This window comes from Neodiprion fabricii, chromosome 2, assembly GCF_021155785.1.
Source record: "Neodiprion fabricii isolate iyNeoFabr1 chromosome 2, iyNeoFabr1.1, whole genome shotgun sequence".
In the NCBI taxonomy this organism is placed as follows: domain Eukaryota; kingdom Metazoa; phylum Arthropoda; class Insecta; order Hymenoptera; family Diprionidae; genus Neodiprion; species Neodiprion fabricii.
The window spans coordinates 41,534,011-41,557,854 of record NC_060240.1 but is presented as its reverse complement, the minus strand read 5'-3'; the positions used below and the strand labels follow the sequence as shown (position 1 = coordinate 41,557,854).

General features: G+C 41.8%; 1 protein-coding gene across 4 annotated transcripts in view; it reads right to left on the bottom strand.

Annotated features, from left to right (window-relative positions):
* The window catches only part of LOC124176220 (TGF-beta receptor type-1), a 30,982-nt gene that overhangs the window by 4,763 nt on the left and 2,375 nt on the right, over nucleotides 1-23,844 (bottom strand). The window contains exons 2-7 of one of the 4 annotated variants that reach the window (XM_046557179.1): nucleotides 19,574-19,685; nucleotides 9,045-9,232; nucleotides 2,238-2,471; nucleotides 1,770-2,000; nucleotides 521-861; nucleotides 86-325 (exon numbers count right to left, since the gene is read on the bottom strand). In XM_046557179.1, coding sequence (XP_046413135.1) covers nucleotides 86-325; nucleotides 521-861; nucleotides 1,770-2,000; nucleotides 2,238-2,471; nucleotides 9,045-9,232; nucleotides 19,574-19,685 — 1,346 coding nt within the window. Of the gene's footprint in view, nucleotides 1-85; nucleotides 326-520; nucleotides 862-1,769; nucleotides 2,004-2,237; nucleotides 2,472-9,044; nucleotides 9,233-14,750; nucleotides 14,906-16,380; nucleotides 16,539-19,573; nucleotides 19,686-23,844 lie in introns of all 4 variants that reach the window. The other 3 variants (XM_046557180.1, XM_046557178.1, XM_046557181.1) reach the window with 3 other exon arrangements.

Below are 23,844 nucleotides of genomic sequence, written 5' to 3'. Positions count from 1 at the left end.
GCGGGAAAAAAGTTTCCGAATCGTAATGAAAGACTGATTACTGAAATGCAATGCAAAGCTGACTTCAACACCGTATCGCACATACCTCGATCGATTGCCACCTTGTCGGAATAGAAGGCCTTTGCCTTTCACCGCATACAACCTTCCGCATCTCCTCAATGGTCGGATCGGACGGTACCAAATCGTAAAACGGAAGTTGGTACTCGTCGTGCATTCCACCCACGTTACACCGTCTAGCGATCTCCCATAGTATCAGCCCCAGAGCATAAACGTCCGCCCTCTTGAAGGAGTCGAAGTGATTCATGTTTATCGTCTCCTCGAGGATCTACAACCGACCAAAGGTTCCTTTGTCAGGCTAACGAGTCGATAACAATAAGAAGCATATATGTACGAAGTCCGCATCACGCCATTCGGCACCCACGCATCGCGTATCTTTGAATATATGCACACTGTGCGTATCGCGAATTCGGTACCATTAACGGCACAAGCTGTTGAATTCCTCAATTGGATCCGAACTTACTTCCGGTGCCATGTACCGCTTCGTCCCGACCCTGTTGTTGAGCTGTATGTCGACAGTGTCGGTGATCACGTCATGCCGAACGGCGAGTCCCAGGTCGCCGATAGCGCAAGTGCCGTTCGTCTTGACGAGAACATTCTTGGACTTCAGGTCTCGATGGGCGATCGCTGGTTTCCCCTGCGTGCCCACGATCTCCATGTGCAGGTGGGCCAGCCCCGTTGCGATCGATAGTGCCATCCGAATCATCCCGTTCGTGTCAACCGTCGAACGGTTCAGATAATCGAAGAGGGAACCTTTCTCGTGGTAGTCCGTTATCAGCCAGAGCTGCGTCCACGTACCATTGTCTGGAATTGATCGAAAGGATGAGAATACCGCCAGAACCGTGTGTACAACATTTCTGCAAGTAAATTCGATGGAGAATGATCAATTAGAATTAATGTATGCTTGTTTCTGAGAACTTCGATAAAAGGTGCGGTCACTGCACTCGTTAATCTTTCTCTACCAAGAGTATGTTTCTTGGCTGATTCGTAATTGACGCAGGAGAATCTTGTATTATTGCTGTTGCTTCATGTTTACATTTCAGTTCGAGTTACACTTTGCTGATGAAATTTGACAATCGTACGAGAATTTTTTCAACACTTATGCACGAATTATCAAATGTTTTGAAACATATGTGCATATGTATGTACATCGATGAACTTCTAACGATAAGATGGAAAGAACCTACAATATAGGTAAGTGGTGAGAAAAAATACGTATCTCCTGAATGTTTCGTCGATGTGCAGAACTAGGTTACGTATAATAAATCAATTAATGTCCTGGTACTTTTCACGGTATCGCTACCTACGACATGATAATGTTTCGACAGATTTAACTTCTCCCCAAATGAGGATACTTCAAATACTATTAGATTACTATCAAACATTTCAACTTGAATTTATTATCCATAAGTACGACAACCTTACAAAATAAGTTCAATAACAGAGCAAGCAGAATTAGAAATACCTAGGAGTCTGATAATATCGCTAGGCAGCCTAGAGGTCGGTAAACGTAATTTGAAATACTACGTAATTAATCTCTTTAAAAATGACCCTACCAACTAAAAGCGAGACACTTCCATTTGTACGAGAGCCTATACCTTCCCCAATCTATCTTTACACCTCTGGGATAATATACCATTTGTATAGCGACAAACTTGTTGGTACTCCACCTATAATGGTTATCATACATTGTATTTGCAGGTGTAGTTTACCTTTGTTGTCGGCTGCGATGAAGCCGAGGATATTGTCGTGCCTAAGCATGACTGTCTGGTATATTTCAGCCTCTCTGAACCAGGAGCGTTCCTCACGGGAGCTGAATATCTTTACGGCGACGTTCTCGCCTCTCCATCGGCCGCGCCAGACCTCACCAAACCGACCTTTACCGATCGTTTCTACAAGCTGGATCTGGCGCGCGATACTTCGCTGAACCAGAAGCGGCAGCCCTACTTGAGTGAGGGATAAGAAAAGGGAGACACCGTGAAAAACGATGAATTCTCTGGCGTGGTAACACATCCAGGATACATAAGGTATAATACGATATGATAGTCTTAGGACTCTTAGGGATACGGTTGGCTGTGGGCGACGAGCTTGTCACCTCGCATCGAAAGGAACACACATCTGTCAACCTCGAAGGAACCTTATAACCTTAGAATTACGTTCCACTCGGTATTTAGACCTACCGGAGCCACTGCCACTGGTCGTCATCTCGATCATGTCCCTGATGGAGACGGCGCTGAGTATCGGCTGGTCCGGGGCTCCCAGGGAATCCTCGGTAAAGTGCCGGGGAGGCCGTTTCCTGGTCACCTGGATGTGGTATACCGTCATGACAAGGGCGCAGATGATGCATATCGGGACGGCAATCATCAACGCCATCTTCCAAGCAGCCCATGGTCCGTCATTTTCACGTGGAGAAGCTTTGAACGCAATGAAAAAACTATTATACGGAGGGGCATTACCGAAGCAAGCGCTTAGTCTCACAATCAGCTGATGCAAAGCGTTAACGTCCAAAACCGAGGTCCGTAAGCGGATTATCGAAGCGGATGTGCCCGCAGCCGGAGGAATCAACACATTTCGACACCCGGAAGCTTGCAGGGCACATCCTCTTCGTCAATGGTTCCAAGCCCAAGTATCTTGCACTGTTAACTGCAGGGATACAGAACGAGCTACTACGACAGGGAGACATGAAAAACATGCACCGACAACACTAAAAGCAGCTGGCAGTTATTGAGGTAAACACCATGACAGCCTAACGTATGACACGCCTAACCTGAAAGTGGCGATATGCATTACGGCGAGTCGTCGTGACGTCCGATGTGAAACCGTGCAAATTAAGCAAATCAAGCAAATCTACTCAGTCCGAGTTACATGCAGTAGTTTAAATTGTTTGCGGCTCGATATGAGGCAAGAGGGTATGCCCTTTGAGCGAGAACGTACAGTAGGTAAGTATATGTAAGTGAATAGGTATACTGAGGAAGGTAGGCACAGAGAACTTGCAGGATACGACAAGGTATGTATAACGTGTATACGTTGAAATACCACGAGGTATTCGTAGGTCTGGCTACGGGCTGTGTTTAATCGGTCAGTATTTTGCAGAATAAATGTGTTTCAGTGGTGGGTGGGTTGAAGAAAACACGCGCACTCGCAAGTATATATCACCGCATAGGTGGGAGAAATTATGGCTATATAAGGAGCGTTGAGACGAGTCTCATTGCACTTCACAATACGTGACACGTTCACGCTTTTTGCTCAGTCAAGAAAAAATAATTAAAGCTCTGCCTTCCATTCTCAGGAATCGAATTTCGAACGTTAGTATACGATTTCTATTTATGTTAAAAAAAAAAAAATCTGAGATAACGAAACGCAGATCTAACGTAAAAATGACAAGTAGGGTAGAATTTAGACCAAAGCGACATAGCGACGGGCAACTTCGTCCCGATGGTCCGGGATCGTTTGATCTTCAACGCCGAAACTCAACGTTCATTGGATGCCTCTCGTCGCACGCTGATCCCCGTGTCTCGCTGGTCTAAATCCAAAATAATGTGCACAGTACCTACGATATAATCCTGGCTCATAGCTTACCTTGTGTGATTCTCTTGTCCCCGGGACTGCTCTGATTTTTATTTGTTTCTTTCTGCTTTACGTTTGCAACCTTTCATTCTTAATTTTTAATTCCCTTCTTTCTGTTAATAAGAACACGTTGCTGTTAATGTGTTAGAATTAAAATTCACACAAAAGGAGAAAAATAAATCCAAAACGTTGTTAATGCGTTATTCCAAATGAAGCGGTCTGGGTGCGAGGGTTGGAAGAATTTCATGAATGGTAATAAGCTTTCTCAACTTGACCCGCCTCCCGGTGTATTATCTTTCACTTGTCGATTCGTGTGCGCGTTACACCCTCACAATAGGCGAGGATTCTTTACGGTCTGGTCAATCACTACGTATGTTATGTCTGAGTGATGTCTATACGTAGAGCAGCAGGTAGGTAGGAAGGTAGGTGTATAAGTCACGTATAATAAATCGCATTGCATAGTCGTAGTCTGTATATACACATTGTAAAACAAGTTGATAGTGATCAAGATAATGCCGTCGTATTCTCGATCATTGTTTGCAACGGAGCCTGTATTAAGACATAAAATTCTTAAGTTAAAACATGTGCTTGCATGTATTAGGCCCAAAGCATACTTCCAAAAATTGTGTATGGTAGCCGAAAGTTGAAAGCAAAAGTTCAAGGTAGAATTCGCGGATGCAATCTGTCCGAGTGTAAAATTTGAGTAATATAGTGACAAATACAAAGTACAGAGTATAGGTACAATGCGATGAGTACAGAAGAAGGTGTGTAGAGTTACTGGGAATCGAACTGGAATTCACCTGGTACACAGCGTAAAGAAGCGAAGATAAATTATGAATACAAACGTTAATGCACTTGAGCGTGATCGTGAGGGACACTCGTCACACGATCAAGTTACAATGCAAAAGTTATCTCCTTCTTAACCCGATAACTACATCCATGGTGCCAGTCAAGCTCTCAGTAACGATGAATGTTCATAAATCAAATAGGACGGAAGTTGAGATCCGACCACTGATTCGTTGCCACAGAAGAATGCATGTATGCACGCGCACTGTACAGCCCTTGAGATGCAGATGATGAAAATGTTACGCGACGATGATCCGATTGACAAGACATTCCTACAAATGTATTTTTTATTTCTTTCATCCTCTCTTATGCGACGGTGCGGTAATTCGAAAGCAGCTGACGAAGCGTCACGGTGACGACCCATTGCTGAAATCCATCACATAAGACAAGGGTATCCACATACAAGGTGACGTTATTGACATGGATGGACGGACAAGCGGGTACACCTGCAGACAAACGAGGGTGTCACAGAGAACGTATTCTCTCTTTGATGTCGCGCGTGCATCTTTTACTGTCGGTCGAACGTCAGGTAGGTAAGCTACGTGTATGGATATAAGAACATGGAGACCTGATAAGGTTTGACAGCTTGGTACTCGGACGCCTTCGACCAATCCCGTTTACAGGAATGATCCTCTATATACATGTCCGGGTAGGTACCGGTACGTGTATGCCTTGCTTGAAATTATATATGTATATATGTACACCTACCGATATATGCGTGACTGTTTACATACGTATGTCATATGATAACGGCCATACGTGTGATACACAGATAATGTGGACGACTGCCTTGTTGGAACGATGTATAAACGGGATTCGTAAAAAAGAAGCGGAAAATATAAGTGAATGCTTATTTGTAGTTATTGGTATCACTTTGCTCGCAATGAAACTATTCATGGGACTCGTTGAAATCATTTTAAAAACGCCAGGACGGCGATATTCGTTTGCGGGAAAATCACGGGACTCTCCTTCACAATCTATACACGTATAAACGTTGTACATATTGTACAAGCTAATGCTAATGTTAACTGAGTGTTAAAAATCACTGATTCATCCCTATTATATTTAAATTATTAAAAACGGTGACTACGCAAATAGTAATTCATAAATCTTGAAATTGGGTTCGAATTTAACATACAGAATATATTCACGTAATTCACGTGTAAATGTCAATTTTAGCGTGGGCTGTGCGTTGTGGAAGTTGGCTGAAGGGAGGGGAGAAATTTTATCTAGGTGATCCGTTCATTTCGGAAGGACATACGCTTGAATTCTTGTATGATAAGAAACGTTTATCTACACGCAATATGTACAAGCGAAGGTATAAGCGAAGTCGCATCGGACAAACAAGCGCGGCGGATTTTATAGCGTTGATCACTTTCGGTGAGGGAGGCTACGCTGGGCAGAATTTTTAGCTTGACTTTGTTTCTTCGAATGAAACAAAAAGGGTGAAGAAAAAAAATACATTCCGCAGGTCAACCGCATCGTGAGCATGCGCAACCGCGAAGTAATTAGCAATTGAGATGAAGGCAGCGAGACGTGACTGGCTCTGTGGCCTGCACAATCTTACCCTGGACGTCGTGGTCCGTAACAAACAATCTGGAATCCTGAATTTATTCTGCAACGCTGATTGAACCTAGACGCGTACAGATCGCGAAATAGCGCCGATAGCGTCTTGCGGATCGTAACGAGATGGGAACGCGGCACGCGAGAAACTTTCAAGAGAGAGAGAGAGAGAGAGAGAGAGAGAGAGAGAGAGAGAGAGAGAGAGAGAGAGAGAGAGAGAGAGAGAGAGAGAGTTGCTCCCTCTTGAAATTTTAAGGAATTCGAGTCTGAGATGTGAATTGAAAAAGGGTGTCTCTGAATTTCCGAACACACAAAGTTCCTATCAGTTTCTATCAAAAAAAGGAAAATCTATCAGATTCTCGAACGGAGGGGAAAAACCACCCAGAGAAAAATATTGAAACGCGAATTTCACGAGAAACAATCTGGCAGATATTTCTCGATAATCGTTGAACGATATGGATACGACGGAAGAAAAGTGGGTTACTCAGGTCATTGTATTCGGCATAGAATTATCTAGACATGGAGTCATAAGATGGGAAATAATCACGCCGAATTTTCACGCCTTCCATGAGCTTGTTGTAAGCGTTCAAACACAAGTTGCGGCGAAAGTTGCAATAGAAACGGTGTGTTATCTTATCGCTACGGACAGAGAACGTGAAACACGCGTTGTCTGCCGTTTGTTGCAACGTTTTATATACTAAGCGTTAAACACGTGTGTGGTATCAAAACTAGTGAACGACGAAATTTTCATACGTATGAAGTATGCGAGGATGTCCGGTGGCTGTTGCTTATCACGTATCACACCGCCCCCGCAAATAATGTTAAGCAAGAAGTTGTATCCCAGTCGTTGCTGTATCAATTTCAAATATTCATTGCTTGTATTTCAAATGGAGGAAAAAAAAACGTATCAAAGCAGTTGCTGCGGTGATTCAGCACAGTTAACAACTCACTCGCGTAGGATGAAATGATGTACGAGGTCGTGGCAAAACTAGAACGAACGAAAGAAATCGTGAGCGAGAAATCGATGCCTACCCAAGATGAACTGTGTGGATATATATCACGCTAATTTAACACGTGCAGAGTTGCGCGTACTTAGGGTCCGTCTGCTTGTCGTCACAATTTCACTCTTTGTTTTTTCGACTGCTTATTTTTTATTCAGAGACAATTCAACGCGGTCATCCGGTTAACGGAACTGTGAAATAATACGTGATATTGGTTCGGAATTTGAATTTAACGAAAGAATTGTGAAAAAATATAAGCCGACAAGCAGAAATTGATACGCAGATACCTTCCTTTAATCGTGTAGAACAAGGCAGTGCGTCATTCTTCGATCCGTCATTTATAAGGTGTTTAATTACACCAGCGAATATCCCGTCATTGTCAGAGTGCTGCTTCTACCCAAGTATGTATAGGTGTACGTATATATATATATATATAACAGATCGGCGGTAAGTTTCTCCTCGGTTGAAAATTTTGCTCCCGCTGCACGTATGGAAGGCTGCATGAGAAGCCCGAGAAAGACCAATTAGGATTACACCGGCTGTTACAACGATTCAGAAGACACAGAAACGAATACAGAGATAGGAAAGTATTGATACGGATATACAGTGAAGTGTGTATACATATACATGTGCATACACGTATGGTACACGTATGGGGGAAAGAGAGAATAAAATTCAGAGGCCCATAACGACACAATTTAAGCTTTGCAATTGGTTACCAAGTGGGTATTTTCATTCATTATTTATTTATTAATTTTTTTGTTCTTCCCTTTCATTATATAATTATATAATATGATGTGACACCAGCGCCACGAAAGTTGTCTCATTGCGCATCAGGGTTTCCCAATTATAAATATAATTTCCAAATCTGCTGTATAATCATGCATCCAAGCGTTGACTTTATTCACTATTTCTTTTTCTTCTTCTTCGTCGCATTGTATAAAAATCGACTTTCATCCGAACAACTTGTTTGTATTTTAAATATTTGCGAGCGAAAAGCGAGCTGCCTGCATGCGGCCCGGCGATTCGTATATAATATAACCTATCCCACGCCAAGACAGATTGAACCAAACTCGCATATCATGTATTTACTCTGACGTGAGGACATATATTGGCTTCCGATTGTGATAATAAAGGCAGCGATCGAGGTCACCGTTAAAAAAATTTCGACCGTCAATTGCATCTGCCAATAGCTGGCAGCGTGCATCGTTCACGGCCGACTGCCGATACGACGCCCAGCTGTAATATAATACAGATATATATCGCGTCGTGGAAGAGTCATGACCGAGTCACCGCTTGAAAGAGGTAACAACTTCGTGGAACTTGCCAGAAAATGAGAATGACACGACGCGAAGAACGGCAAGATGAGGTGATAGCTTTTCGCTATAGCCAAATCAATTATGGGATAAGTAGGTAAACCCGGCGTATATATTAAAACGCGACCAATGGTGAAACAGTTGGAAATTGATACTGTACTTGTTACTTCGTATTACCGTCAAAATACCCCAAGACTCGAGGCCTTGGTATACAAAAGATCGAGTGTTATTCAAATGAACCGACAACGGAACTGGGGAAATTTCGTACGCGGTTTCATTTTGTGCCCAAAAAATAACCAACCGACTAGGAATGACCGCTGCAATACTGCACGATTGTCGATCTAGGATGACACGCGATAAAGGGAGGAAAAGGAGGAATACTTGAAAGTAGTGAAAAATTCAAAAAATCTCTATTACAAAGATACGAGAAATGTGTGAGGGGGGGGGGGGGGGGGGTGAGGCTACGGACGTTGAAAGAGATAACTGATATTGAAACAACGAGAGCATAAAGTAGAGGTAGAAATAGAAGGTACAATCATATACAGAGGAGGGGGGGGGGAGACAGATGAGGAGACAACCCCCGCAGCGACAGTGTCGTTGTATAAATAACAGGTATTATAATAATATGTGTTGTTGCGCCCGGTGATCGGGTCGCGGTGAAAAAGAAAGAAAATTGATCGGAGTTCGTAGATACCTCCATCGGAAGGGGTTCTAGTGACGTGTGTCGAAGAAGTATTTGGTTCAGAGGGAAAAGACGGCTTGACATTGAAGTTGCAGAAGTCCGCGTCGTTGCAGCAGAACACTACGGAGACATCATCGTTTGCCGAATTACACCAAACGGGGTACTTCGGGTCCGGGAAGATAATTGTCTTATTGTAACACCTGCCAACAGTCCCACAACAACACTCCTTCCAATTTACTGTTTTCCCAACTTTTTACTTCCCTCACCGAAGTCATTCCATCCAAGTCGCGATCGCCCACGCGCAATGCTGCAAAATTGCTAATCTAGTATGTATGCAAGTGGCCTAATACCTTTTACATTACAGCTGTGATAACAGCGTCGAACCACCTTTGTCGACTACACGACGACATTCGTGCGGTGAAAACGAGCGGCATGGAGCGATTTTCATCGTCGAAGTATTGCCAAATCGAGAATCATTTTTTCTTCCATCCATTTCACGCTGGGATTTTTTCCCCAATCATAGTCATCAAATTCACAGCTAATACGTGGGGGCGAACGCGCGCAACTTTCCTCCTTTTCTTATTTTCTCTTATTTTCTCTTATATTCTCTCAATGTGTTCAATGTTTCTCGAGTGACATCTCTATGTGTTTGTGTTGCATTGTATGTAGCGACGAAGTTGATACTACAGCTTATATCCGCGATTAGAAAAGATTAATTATTCTTCGATATTTATCTATGAACCGCGCGAAAGTGTTGCTTCAGAATGTGAGCCAGAAATTTCGGAACTTTGACTACGTCATACGACCCAAATATTACGCTTGATCGATTGTAGATTGAAGGAGAGGTAAACGCATCTGTGACAAAGTCGAAATTTGGTGGTCATTTTACACTGCTGTACCGAGAATGTATAATAAATTTACAACCGGGCTATGAAAAGAGAAGCGATCGACGGCTGCGTTACATAAGTTCGAAGAAAAAAAAAAATTCTATCGAGAACACTCTGAGAAAAGATATCGACGACGTATGTATGTAAAGGACGATAAACGCGACGTGGTGAACAATAAATATTTACGATCTCCCGATCACGGATATAAATAACTCTGTAATATATTGCATGACCGTCGAAAAGATGGGAGAGCAACTGATATACCTGTAGGTAATACCGTGTACCTACGAACAACGTAACTCTTGGTGGGTATGGTGTATACGTGTATGACTTGTTTGTAGCGGAGAAAACGAAATACTCTTCTCTTTGGTACATATAGTTGTAGAGAGAAGTGAAGAAACAAGAAGGAAAGGTGCCGATATTGGTATTAGATACACAGAATAGGTAGAGAGATGTAATGTGAGTGTGCGACTACAGGGCAAGGAATAATATAGGGAAGAGGCGGGCAAAATGGACCCTCTGGACAATCAAATGGGATTTCAAAGTGTCGGTAACGCTGGAAATGTATTTTTATACAGAAGTCAAAAAAGTGGTATTGCCGAAATTTGTCTAACATTGTTTCTCCCTCTTAACATTTAGACTGCCGGGATTTTGAGAGCTTTATTGCCCTTAGAAGGTCTCAAAAGGTTGTGTCTGTATCTTATATCCAACACATGTAAAGTTCCGATCACAGGAACAGATTATATTTAGACTTTTCGGCAGTCAAAAGGTTAAGGGGGTCCATTTTTCCCGGCTCTCCCCTGTATACTACGGAATTGTACTGAAAAATAACATTAGAGAATTAGCGTCAGAAAATTATGTTACAAACGTTGGTGAAACCCAATTGAAGACCATACCCGGTATTTATAGTCAGTTCATATATTCACAAGACGGTCATAAAGTCCAGTCATAGACTGATCGCCTCGATTTCGAGCCTTACTGAAAGTGAAAACTGACTTATACGTATATGCCGAAAGTCCAAGCGTGACAAAAAAAAATAAATAAAAAATTAATTAGTATGAAGGGAAAATTGATCGTGTCCGTTTATTGTCAGTATATTTTATATACCCTGACGTCGAACATGGAATAAAATGTAAATTCCCAATTTTAAATTCATCACTTTTGCCGCTACTGCGCATATAATTCTTAAGCATTTGTTTAGTTATGTTTATAAATTCTTCTCACTTTGAGTGAATGTCGAATAAAATGTATGAAGAAGATTTAAAAACCGCGCAATTGTTTCCGTGAAAAAAATTGTACTGATTTCGTGTTAAGAACGTCACAGGAAATTGAGTTAGGGTTGTTCTCGACGCATCTGTTTGAGGTTCATTAATTTTTTAGTACCGAAAAATTAGGCAATTCTTACGGAATTCCTTCGAGCACGGAGGACACAATGGCTTACATAGTCTTCAATTGAATTTATAAAGCAATAATCGAACAGGTATAGTATTATTATCAAGTTTATTAACAGTAGTGAAGAGTGTGGTATATTTGATGTCTCTGAGAAGTGCGACCATTAAATAATAAGTATACCGATACAACGTCTGTCTGTTTACATGAACGCATAGGTAGGCATACACGATCGTCTCGGAAACGGTGAATAATAGACGCAGCAGACACATCGTTTCTCCCATCGATAGTTGATATTCATTGGAACAATTCCGTGGAGTTCCACGTGGTAATTTTTTTTTTTTTTTCGTACATAGATACCATTAGAGAAAAGTGCAGGAGCGAGAGGCGCTTCCCCGTTATCCCAGTAGACCACGTATATTTATGTAGATACCTACTATCATGGTGTGCTTATCGCTTAAGAAGGTTCAAAGACGTGGTGATTATGCTTACGTCTTTCTCCTACCGATTTTTCCGCCTACCAGCTGACGTGCGTATTACGTAGGTATGTATATCCATACGCTAAGACGTCAACGAGCCGGCAATGCATAAGAATCGACATCACATATACAGTATAATAATATGATATAATATCGCATACAGGCATACCTACGGGTGTACTATATAAGTATTTTCTATGTGTGCGACAGCTATGGCATGCGTAGAGAAAGCCAAGAATAGTGAAGAAGAAAGTAAAGATTGTACATCATCCCGCGGGTTACGGCCGGCTGCAGAGAGCTTCTATTATACAGAGAATTTATGCGATCTAACAGGTGAAATCCGACACGAATAAAAGGGAAATGAAAATTTCTCATCAGAAAACTCCCCCGTCCAAGGTCCTTGCGGAGGCTTCTCTGCAGCCTGAGCTTTGATCTGCAGGTAGATACGTTACATACCAGGGGTTACTTCGGAAATGTTTTTAATACACGCCAAGAATATATAAAATATACGTATAGGTAGGCTACTGTAATATGTATAATATAAACGCTTAGAAAGTTGCCCACCAAATCTGCAAGTATGAATATTATATAAGAATAATGAGTGTAAATACATGTACGCTCAAGTAAGGTCGATTTTGACCCTCCCTACTTTGAGTTTCAGCAAGTCAGAAACGAGGTTGGAATCGACAGTCTCCGACCAATGACAGCGGCGCGTCAAGCCGATGCCGCGTGCGTTGTCCAATCGGTGAATGTTAGACGTCAGAGACGCCAACCTCGTTATTTCTGACCTGCTATTATGATATTAGAGCGATCGGAATCGACCTCACTTGGCTTTGCTAAGATACGATAAGTGTGTGTTTGTACATATAGTATATACGTGTATAGAATGTGCGTTGGAAGAATAAAAAATTCATTGCGTGTGTGTGTTGTGAATATATATGAATAGATGTTACTTCGTGTATGAGGCATTCCACTCCGACCCGACCTACGTATCACCCTCACCATCGACGATTTTTTTTAGTTTTAAATATGGTGTAAAGTGTACAAAAAAAAAAATTCTTTGGATCGAGAAGATTTTTTGGATCGTGGGTTTGGTGAATTTTACTGCTCCCAAAAACGTGAAAACTAAATTGAGAATAAATAGCCGCAATCGATTGGCTTCGAATTTTGCTCATGAATTCTTTGTTGCAAAACAAAAATTTTGCGCCGAAAATGGAAGCGGGTGAGCCGTTGGTTGAGAATCTGCAGGCAAAACGAGTAATTGAGAAGTAAGAAAAATCAAATTGAATATAAATTTGAAAAAGAATAATTTATATTCAATTCGGTCTTTCTCACTCTTTGATTACTTGTTTCGCGTGTAGCTTCAAAACCAAAAGTTTGCTTACTTCAATGTTGGTGTGAAAATTTTCGTTCTCCAACAAATTGATCGTAAGAAAATTTTAAAGCCAATCGACTAGGGTTATTTATTTGAAAATTGGGTTTTTGCATTATTGGGAATAGTGAAAGTCAAACCCGTGGTTCAAGAAATCTTGGTGAAAGATAATATTCTTGTAGATTCTACAGCATACTTGTGAGAATAAATAAAATCGCCGTTGGTGAGGGTAAGACGTAGGTCGGTTTGGGGTGGAATGCCTCACGTACGATAATTAGGGGTAGCCAGTATATGCAGTGGTGTCAGAGATGTAGATATGGTAAGTATAAATGTATAATGCACATTGTACACGTGTGTATAAGTAAATAAATCACGTAAAGAAGAGAGAATTTCATGCTAGCACCGTATTCCAGGCCCTCTAATTACACGAGGACTTCGGGTTCCCGCTGAAGAATGGGGAGACCGAAGAGATATCGAAACTGGCGATGTACATACTTACGAGGGAGTATTCGAAACTTACGGAGGTGCCGAGGCCGTCGTCTGACATAATTTACCGTACATATAGGAGAGGGTACAACTGAAACCGTACATAGCTGTGATGATATCGCGGGAAAGGGTCAGCATGAGCTTTTTTACGTGAACGCAGTACATACTTGCGGAGTAAAACGGTCAATGGACGCGACTGTCGGAGGGCTCGTAAGCAAACAGTTCTGAACCGACGACTCTATCTCTAATAGCAAAACACGTTCAAGCTGCCAAGGAAGGTATCCCAGATCGACCTCTTCGATTTGATTTCTTTTGTAATATGTTATAGCGGACTAAGAACTAAGCGGAACGTATATTTTTTTATCTGCCATTAAACACATTACGGGGTGAAATCACCCTTCAAAGTAAGGCATGTCAAGGGGCGATCTGGCATTTTTTTTATTTTTTTTCCCTTTAAGAAAATTACATTTTTCATTTTTCGTTACGAAAAAACTTTTTCATCCGGATTGGTTAAAAAGTATTATGTTCTTGTGGGTAAGACTGCCAAATCACCCCTTGACATGCCTTACTTTGGAGGGTGGTTTCACCCCTGTAAAGCGTTTGATGGCAGATGAAAAAAAATACATGTCGCTTAGTTCTCGGTCTTCTATAACATATTACCAAATAAATCAAATCGGAGAGATCGACCTGGGATACTTTCCTTGTTAGTTCTACACGGCTGTCGCATCCCGAGCCGGACCGCCGACTGTCAGGACGTATCTATAACAAGTTTCACGATGCTCCGAAGTGAACGGATGCTGTGTCCGAGAATTCGTCATAGGTATATCTGAGAAGCTGATTCCGGCCACCTCGAGGACTAAGCTTGCGATATAAAAACTGTAGATCACACATTGATTCCGGTTCATTGGCAGTGCGTAATAACGACTCGGCGAACGAATATTACGGGCAGCGCGATTCGTTTGAATACTAAAGAAAAAAAAGATAGAATAATTGGCGAATGAATTTTTGTTGTATTTGGGTGCAGAGCGGAAAAGGACCGAGCGACCTCCGTTTCGTTTCGTAACTCTTTCGGTGAAAAAACTCCGTCGGAAGAAGGAAACTGTACCTGTCGGGGATGTGGGATGAAGCTGCGGTCGTCGGCCGCGATTGCAAAAATCCTCGGAGCAGCACTCGATGACGAAGGTCGTGTTAATTGTGTTGCTGGTGAAGCAGAAGATCCGCGGTTCGGCTTGCTGCGGGGGTAGCTGTTTATTCACGCACCTTCAACGCCATTTTTAATTTCAATGGAATACATCGATCGATTTTACTTTTTTATTATCTTTGCTAACCTAGGATTATATATTATATGTAAATGTATGCGTGTGCGTCTACGTGTATGCAGCCTAGGTAGGCATCCTGTCACCTATAATACACGATTATAGGTATGTACCTTGTAGATATCTGTAATTATTCTATACAATGCAGACGAGGGGTCGAAGATGTTGCGGGCTTACACATTATTTATACGAATAGGACGAAAATATCTGCAGGGGGAAAATCGAAGTGGGCTGTGACCCCGCTTCAACAACTTCACTGCACACAAGTACTTACGACGACGTTCTTCGACTGCACGGACTTGCCTGCAGCAACGGTAGGATCATCATCTCGGTGAAGCGTATCGTGATCACTATCACTATTATTATATGTATGCTATACCATCGGTACCATTGTTACCATGTCCTTTCGTTTTTCCCTTTCTCACGCATATATACTATATACGTATACACGCAATCGGTGTCTTTTTCTCGAGTAGTTGTTGTATAGGCATAAAGACTAATATTCGTAATTATTATTGATGCAGTAAATCTCTAACCTCGGCAGTATTTCACGCGCGTAAAATTAACACAAAATGTTTGCTAATAATCTAGGAAAATAAGAATGTCAGCAAAACTCAAACAAAAAAATGACAAAAAAAAAAAAAAAAAGAAAAAAAAGAAAAGAAACCAAAACAGCGTGCAACGAAACACCAAGTAAAATAACACGTGAATTAACGAACGTAACGGTCGGGGGGTAGCCAGATCGAAGTCTTGGAGATGATGCGCGTGCTCGGTTTAGAATTTTGTAGGTATTATAGGTGCATTGTGGTGTAAATGTTAATTTCACAATAGGAAAGAAAATGAAGAAACGATGAAAGATTGCAAAAACTAATCAGGGCAAATCTGAGCAATATGTAACTCTGCAAGATATCCTGGAATTGCATGTATAACCCAACGACGTGTTGCGGTGGTGGTTACAGATATGCGATATCCAACTTGATTCAAATCTTCCAGAGATAATTTGATTTTCGCGTATGTGTGATTTGACGGAAATCACCGCTGCAACACACCGAGGTGATACGACAAGCGGAATAACGTTAGACTTGTCGGCGCAAAGAGGGGGAAAAAAAAAATTTAAGAAACAGAATGAAAAGTAGAATAAAAAAAAAGATCGTGAATACGTCGTATAACGGAGAAAAAAAAATTCATAGAGAAGAACTGATGAGTAATAATGGTGAAATTAAAACTACTACACAGAAGGTACGAAATATGTAATAATAATATAGGTGCAGTTAATATGAAAATATATATTATTGTGTGGTTGTTATTCAAGAATCTGCTGCGTAAGAATATATTATTTATTTATGTGTCTATTTGGTTAGATGGTAAATGTATTATGTCGCAAATGCCGCACACTGAATGGCTAATCCAATATAATACCTGAGGGAATTTTTGGCGAGTCGGTCGGTGAGATAACCGGAACTAAATTCGCATTGCAGTTATCAGTTTTGCAGCATATTACCGCCTGTTTGTTTCTCCTTCGGTCGGAGCAGAATACGGGTTCCTCTGGCGGATACCATTTTCCCTGATCGAAGCACCTTACGGGATTATATTCAATCGTTATTTACACTACCATACTCGCCTCACTCACTTCTGCTCGCGATGCAACATTGTATTACATGTATAATCTCTCAATATCAATGATCCCTTATTCTTTTAACATATGCGTGTATAACTTGTAATCATTTCCCGCCATAATTAGCCGTCCGTTAACCGTTTGCACTTGTAACCGTTTCCGCTCTCTCCTGCATTGCCAATTTTCCAGCTAATTACTCGAGTAATTTTTACGACAGTTTTAAAAAAATTTTCAACTTCACCAACGCTTTTATGATATGGTATCATTTTACTTTTAATCTGTTACGTAGAAATACACCAAAGCTCAATCGAAGGTGAGATCAGAGGCCCTCGCTACGGAGTCGTCTTACACAGGTATGTTAATTTGCATGTATATACTAGCAATTCCCTTTCTGTTCATCTGTACAATTTCGACCTTTATTCTGATATTGAGATCTTCTTTGGCACATGCAGTTTTTGTTGAACGTAGACGCGTAGAGATACGAATCAGCAAATGCAGGACACAGTCAGTGGAAATACCTTGGCATACGGAATATAATCTATATAAATGGTACGGTGGTTGCGCAGGTGATTGGAAATTAGCATAAATAATTAATTTCGTCGTCGGCACAGATGTACAGTCCGTAATACCAATGCAATATTATCGACCGAATGATTTATTACAAAACAGCTACTTCTCATTGTCAGACAATTCGTACTACGTATCTACTGAACGTGAAACTAATTTCTGCAAGCCGAGCAAACGCGAGCTTCGAGTAAATTTTATTAATCCCGGTGGAAGAAGCTGCGAACGAAAGTGGAGTGGTTTTCAATCATTATTAATCATTCATGCGAGGTGCGAAATGTAGACGTTCAACGTCGCAACTTCTCGTAGATATCACGTCAAATTTCGATTAGCCACGGTATGAACACCTACTTACAGGTATACAAATGCGCCGGGCCGACGGCGATGTGCGAAGGTCTCGAAATTGCCGCATGCGGTGTGCATCGTGTGGTAACGTAACACATACGTATATGGTATATATATATGTATATATATATATATATAATACTATAGGTGTATGAAATGAACGAGGACACGCGAGAGTGCAAAAGCGTCTGAATTTGCATTAAAGAAAAAAAATAAATAAAATTAAAATCTGGGTACCCGTCTTTCGGTTGACTCGTTTGACTCGAGTATATAATTGCAGTGAAAAAGAGGTTCAACACCTTCGATGTTATAATATCGTCTTGTCGTCATTAGCAAAAATTTTCAATTTGGAAAATATTAATGTAAAAATTTAAACAACCCACCGCGCGCAGTTTATTATTACAGCGTATTCTTTTTCATAATAGGCTAAGATGAATATTGTTAAACTCGATCGAATGAGGGCTGATTTTGATTCGCTTTAATTTGGCTACCCCCAACCTCCACCCACCCCCGTCCATAACGTACAAACAATTTCGCCAACTTTGTACGGTTTCCGTGAATAAGATCCGTTCACTCTTTCTCTCTCGGGTAATTGAACTTAATTTTCCGTTTGTTTTCCTTTGACGTGTTTTTTTTTTGTCTTTTTCTTTTGATACAACTACCTCCCTTTCCCCTTCGTCCTCCGTTCTACCCCAAGTTATTCTCTGTAGACGGAGTGTAAATCGAGAGCAGGAACAGATTTATTGATGATAAATAATTCCAACGCGAATTACATCAATGATACGAGGCATCGTACACCGGTGGTGTATGTATGTACAAAACACTCGGAGAGGTTGAATTTACCTACAAAGGTGTTTCATCATATATGTAAGCTTATAGCTAAAAATTCTCTGGACTTCTAACTTCCAACGTTCCGTCTAAAATGATTTAATGTATCTGCAAATTAGCCACGATGTCTTTATACCTTTAATGACGAGAGGCTGATTTGTCAGTATTACAAAAACGCTGCGTTCAAATCGTTTATTCTCCGTCGATGTTTTTGCACCTTCAAGGGTTGCTCGGCTTTTATCCAAGGCATTGCTCCATCCAGTCGTCGAAACTTTCCGTAAAAATTCTCCCCATTGCAGCATTGTCAATTCCTTCGCTGCGGTCAATCCATCCTCGCACCTTCTCTAAGGTTCTCGCCATTTCCTTCAGACGCCCCACGGAGATAGAAGAAAACGGACGGTCGAAGATTTGAACGCAGCATTTTCTTACAATAAGATAAGCTTTGACCCTGCTGCCACTCGCCGGAAATTTTCAAAGAAATCCGGTAAGAACTTTGTTCAATAGCCAATCTAGGCTCGTTTTATTCGATTGTTCCTCACGTTTTTGACATTGATGTCATCCCTTTCCAACATTAAATTTTTTTCAGTATCGACACTTTGCCCCTACTTTATTTGAAATTTCATCAATCGTTCTCTCGATATGTATAATTTTATAGATATATACGCACGACACTGATAAATTTACAGACACCTCTATTACGAGCAAATGAAATTCAATCTTTCCGAATGTACGTACGTACATATGCATCAGCCCAAATTGCCACTTGCACTCATTGACTGACGAATGAGAAGAAAAATAAATAAATAAAATAAGTTTAAATAAAGAAAAAACATCGCATCTAAATGGCTCCGTTGTTATTGCGACCTTTGTCGCTGACCTTCCGCGACACACCCTATGTATGCATAGACATACATACACGCGATTAATCCATAGTTATCGGAAAAATGGAAATCGTGTACAAATATTAATCAAGTCCGACCGATATCATGGTCAAATCCATGCTTGCTGCTTTTGTTTTCTTTCTCTTTTCACATTTGTTCGACACGTCTTTAAGGCCGTGCAATGGTATACGATATAATATAGCAAACGTCGTATGGCTACAAGTATACATTATATTATCATATTTATAGATGCCTAACACACTATTGCTGTGTCATACTCTCGAGAAGTTTTCAATTCGTAAATTTATGATGTAAATATAAACGTAAAATTCAATGTATGTAATAAGATTGAAGCAATTAAATTGCTCCGATGCGTTACCTGTAGGCATACGTTTTCACGCCATTATCTAGAGATGTACTTGCAAAGCAGTACCCGTCTGTCTCGCACGTGTAATTCGTATCCTTGCAGTAGTCGCAGTGGCACTTCAGACCTGAAAGAATAAAAGAACGAAGCCAATACGGCATCAGGCTCGTCTGCGGAATAGCATTATATAGAAAATATATTGTCAAAATTCTAAAATGTATCCGGCCTTTTGTGAATATCGCAGGTTTCGGATCCTTGCATTAAAATGTGTACAATACATATATTCCATGCACCGCAGGTTCGGTCATGCACGTAACACGTATAAAGTTTTCACGTGGAAAAAAAACTACGCTGAAGCTGGCAGCCAGAATTAGAATGTTTAGAAATTAAAAAAAATTTTGGAAAATGCATCGAATCGCCGATACTCTTATACAATTATGAGGATAAAATTAAACTGCATTTTTCCATTTCTAAAAAATTTAACACGCTTGGCTACTAACTCACAATCAGTCTGCTAGCTTCAGCTCCGTGAAAAAAACGATCGATTACAGAAACAAGCTGGAACAATGAAGAAGTTTACGTGGAACAAGGAAAGGTGGCGAGTAAAACTAGCCACACATTTGCGGCAGGTGCGACGTGAGCGTTTCAAGGGTGAAGGGGAGGACTGTGAAGTGAAATTTGGGGTTGCCGCCTCCTCTTATCGTTACGTTAGCTGATTGTGAGTCGCGGCAGGGCGTGCATCCACGTGCCACGGGACGGCACGAGGCGTCTTCTCGAAATAACAGAACTGGTTTAAAACTTCCGCAAGACGAGACGAACATCCGTCGTCCTCGTCGTCGTCGTCGTCGTCGCCTATATCTCCGGACGCACCTAATAATAGGATCGTCTAGTCTAGTCTCAACTACTTCCCTCCGCAGCTCCGCTCCGGGTTGTCTGTCGGTCTGGTGTAGCAGCTAGCTAGTAGTCGTGACTAGTCTAGGTATCATTCGCGTCGGTCTCGCGAGGTCGGCTCTTTACTTTTTCCCTTCTCATTTTGTTTTTAGGTATAGCTCGAGGAACGCAGAGACAGGCCACTGCCTCGGCCGCAGCCGGCGGCGGCGAGGGTCCTGTTTTCTACCGACTGCGTGCATGCACACGTGTCCGCGCGCATAGCATACTTACGCTCCAACCATCCATCCATCCGGCAGCCAGCCTAGCCACCTTATCCACGCGCGCATGCTTTACGACTTACGACTCCCTCCACGGCCTTTACCTTGTAATGACATCCTATCGCCGAGCTGGTCGGGACGATATCGTCCACCGGGTGGAAATCCACGCTCACTTTTTCGCTCGAAAAAATTTTCCTCCCAAAAAATATGTCTAGTTCGGCGCAAGACTGTCTCACATTTGTTGCACAACGGCACTATAATAGACATTACGTAGGAGCTATATTGAACGCGTAGTCTGATCAATCTCAATGAATATTGTACATCTTCCGAAGAGTGTCAAAAGTTTGATATTACATCGAGAAATCCTCTGCAATGATTGAAGCGAACGTCGAGCTCCGATTTGGGGGTCTGGCAAATATGGTACAGCCTAGAATGCTACAAAACTCAATTATGATAAATACAATTCAGTGATCAATAATTTTTCGGGATTCCTATGGCAATTAACGTGATACGTTGCGGCTACGTACGTACATACATACATACATAACCTGAAAGTGTTCTATACGTACTGCGGACGAAAGTCGAGATAAAAACTTGTTATCTCTGAGAGTCGAGTGTTTTCGTAACCACTTGTCAACAACAAGACTCTTAATGAGTCATCGAGGCTTGGTGATAAAAAATCGAAACATCGAGAGGTGAATTGAAATCTGCGAAGCATCGACAGGAATCGACGATATACCGTCGCGTCGTACAAAATCCATTCCCGCTGTACATCTCTGTTGACGCAGGCGTCCGCACGTATTTTATACTTCGCATAGACATATGCGTGCAACATACGTTATAGCTAATTTACGTACGCAAATGAATTTGTGTATTCAACGCGTACCAATGTATGCATTTTCGAGATAAGACGCAGGCCGTAAGAAACGACGCGTCGCGCGTCGCAAGCACGGAGGTATGAGTTCACGTTGTATACGTTACTTGCAGCGGCGTCCTATACCCACATCCTTCGGACTTGTCCTTGGATAAATTGTACGTTGTACACACGAACCTTATACCTACTCCACGGTCTAAGGTTACCCCCGAGTGCCTGTAATACGGATCGACGTGCTGAGCTGGCAACCGTTTCCATTTCTTAACCCATCGTGTGTTCACTTGCACGAGGTGTAACAAGTCGAGGTTGTTATCGAAGCGTTATACATAAATATAAACATACTTATGTATATGCATTATGCATATAGTGGAGAAGAAATAAGAAAAGAAAGATGAAGTATGAGATTGAATTAATTATACGATAATATCCGATAACCGCATGTCACAATTCGACGGGATAGCAGAGCGAAGAGGAAAACGGTATGGTTTTGACGTGCCGTATGGCGATGTAAACGAGCGACGAGTAAATTGTAAAATTAATTAAAGTGGCGATGCGAGTAAGCATACGTATGTAAACTCTCCCGTTACCGCTGTACCACGGAGTGAATAATTGAATTCAATTGCATGAAGACATTATCGCTAGCCGCTGCTCGCGTGACTTAATTTCTTACGCTTCCTCCGTGTGATTACATAATATCTTACACTCCTTCACTCCTCCAATCCGTATTGCATGGCTATTCAGTTTCACCTGGCGACACATGTGCAGAGAGCCAACGGTCCGTTCGCTGGACTTTCGTAATGCGAATGCCGCGAACAAACAACAACCAAAGAAGAATAAGAAAAGGAAAAAGGAGAAGACTCCTTGTCGCCGCCACCCGTTCCCTTCTTCTTCTTCTTCTTCTTCTTCTTCTTCCGCCACCTCCTCAACGAGAAAAGTGCATTTTGTAACATTGTAACACAATCCACTTCAAGTGGATAAAGTTATCTTCAGTCCAGCAAGTATTACGTGACATGATTCCCTCCTCGCATCCTGTCTTCGTCTTTCGCAGTGAGATAAATCGTGCAAACAGCGTGTTACACGTGATGAGACTTATTTCTGATACCCGTGTGTTAAGGTATACTTACACTACGATTTATTGCTTTTTGCGTATACCCATGTTACATGGAAAATAGGAGTAGAGGACCTACCGAAAAGTAGCAAGTGCCCCTTGCTACCTTGACAGCGAAATAAACGGGTGGTGTGATTCATTGTGTGGAGATTTAAAGGTAGGAATAGGAGATTTTTTAATTGAATTTGCTGAGGAAAAACCCGTTATTTCGCGATTTTGTAATTGTCCGAAATTCAGTAAGCCGTAATAAATCAAAACGCACTGATATTTCCAAATTTTAGTTCGTTAAAAATCATTGTAAGTTAACGAAAATAGCGATTTTGTTCCCCAATGTTTCGTTACGATAACGTTATTAACTCCAACCTCGTGGTTCACCGTGGTACAGCAAGTCAACCTTCCTGCTGCATTTAACCTTCGTTCGTCACCCACACACGTCGCCATTTTCGACTTAAAGGAGCATATACGTACACAGAACGCATACATGTAAACCACGTACGTGTATTTTTTGGTAGACTCGCGTGCATAGAATTTCATTTTAAGAATACGTACAGGTAAACGTGTGCGTATTGATGTTAAATTATTTGCAATACTAAGTGCTAGTTATTATCCCGCTACCCGTTTGTGCACGTCTCTTTCAAGGTTCTACACCTTTGTCCGTTCACCGTGCCGGCTCGGTGAGGGGAAACGAGGGGGGAGCAAAAGGAGGCGGAGGAGGAGTAGGAGGAGTAGGAGGAGGAGGAGGAGAAGGAAGGACCGAGGAGGAACGGACCGCCGGTGTGGTGGTGCGCCTCGGCTAATGCGAGAGATCTAACATAAGCGATTCACACGTCATTTCCGGTTAGCCAGTTTAGTTCTTACAGATCTCGACAATGTAAGCTCAGGAGTCTGCCGTTCCGCAAGGCGGCTAGTATATTTGAACGGCAGGTGCGACGGTTCTCCGGCGGGTTGAAACACGTCGATAACCCCACTGTCATGCCCATCCCGCGCAATTTTAACGATTCGGCGATGCGACGAGAGTATGCGTATTTTAGTTAGTAGCTTTACCCGGCTTTATCAGGTATTCAGGGTAACCCAGGAAGGTGTACGTGCGTGTGTATCGTCGTCGTTACCGCCGGGTCACGACTAGACACGTCGAGTTTCTTATTCTCTTTCGTCG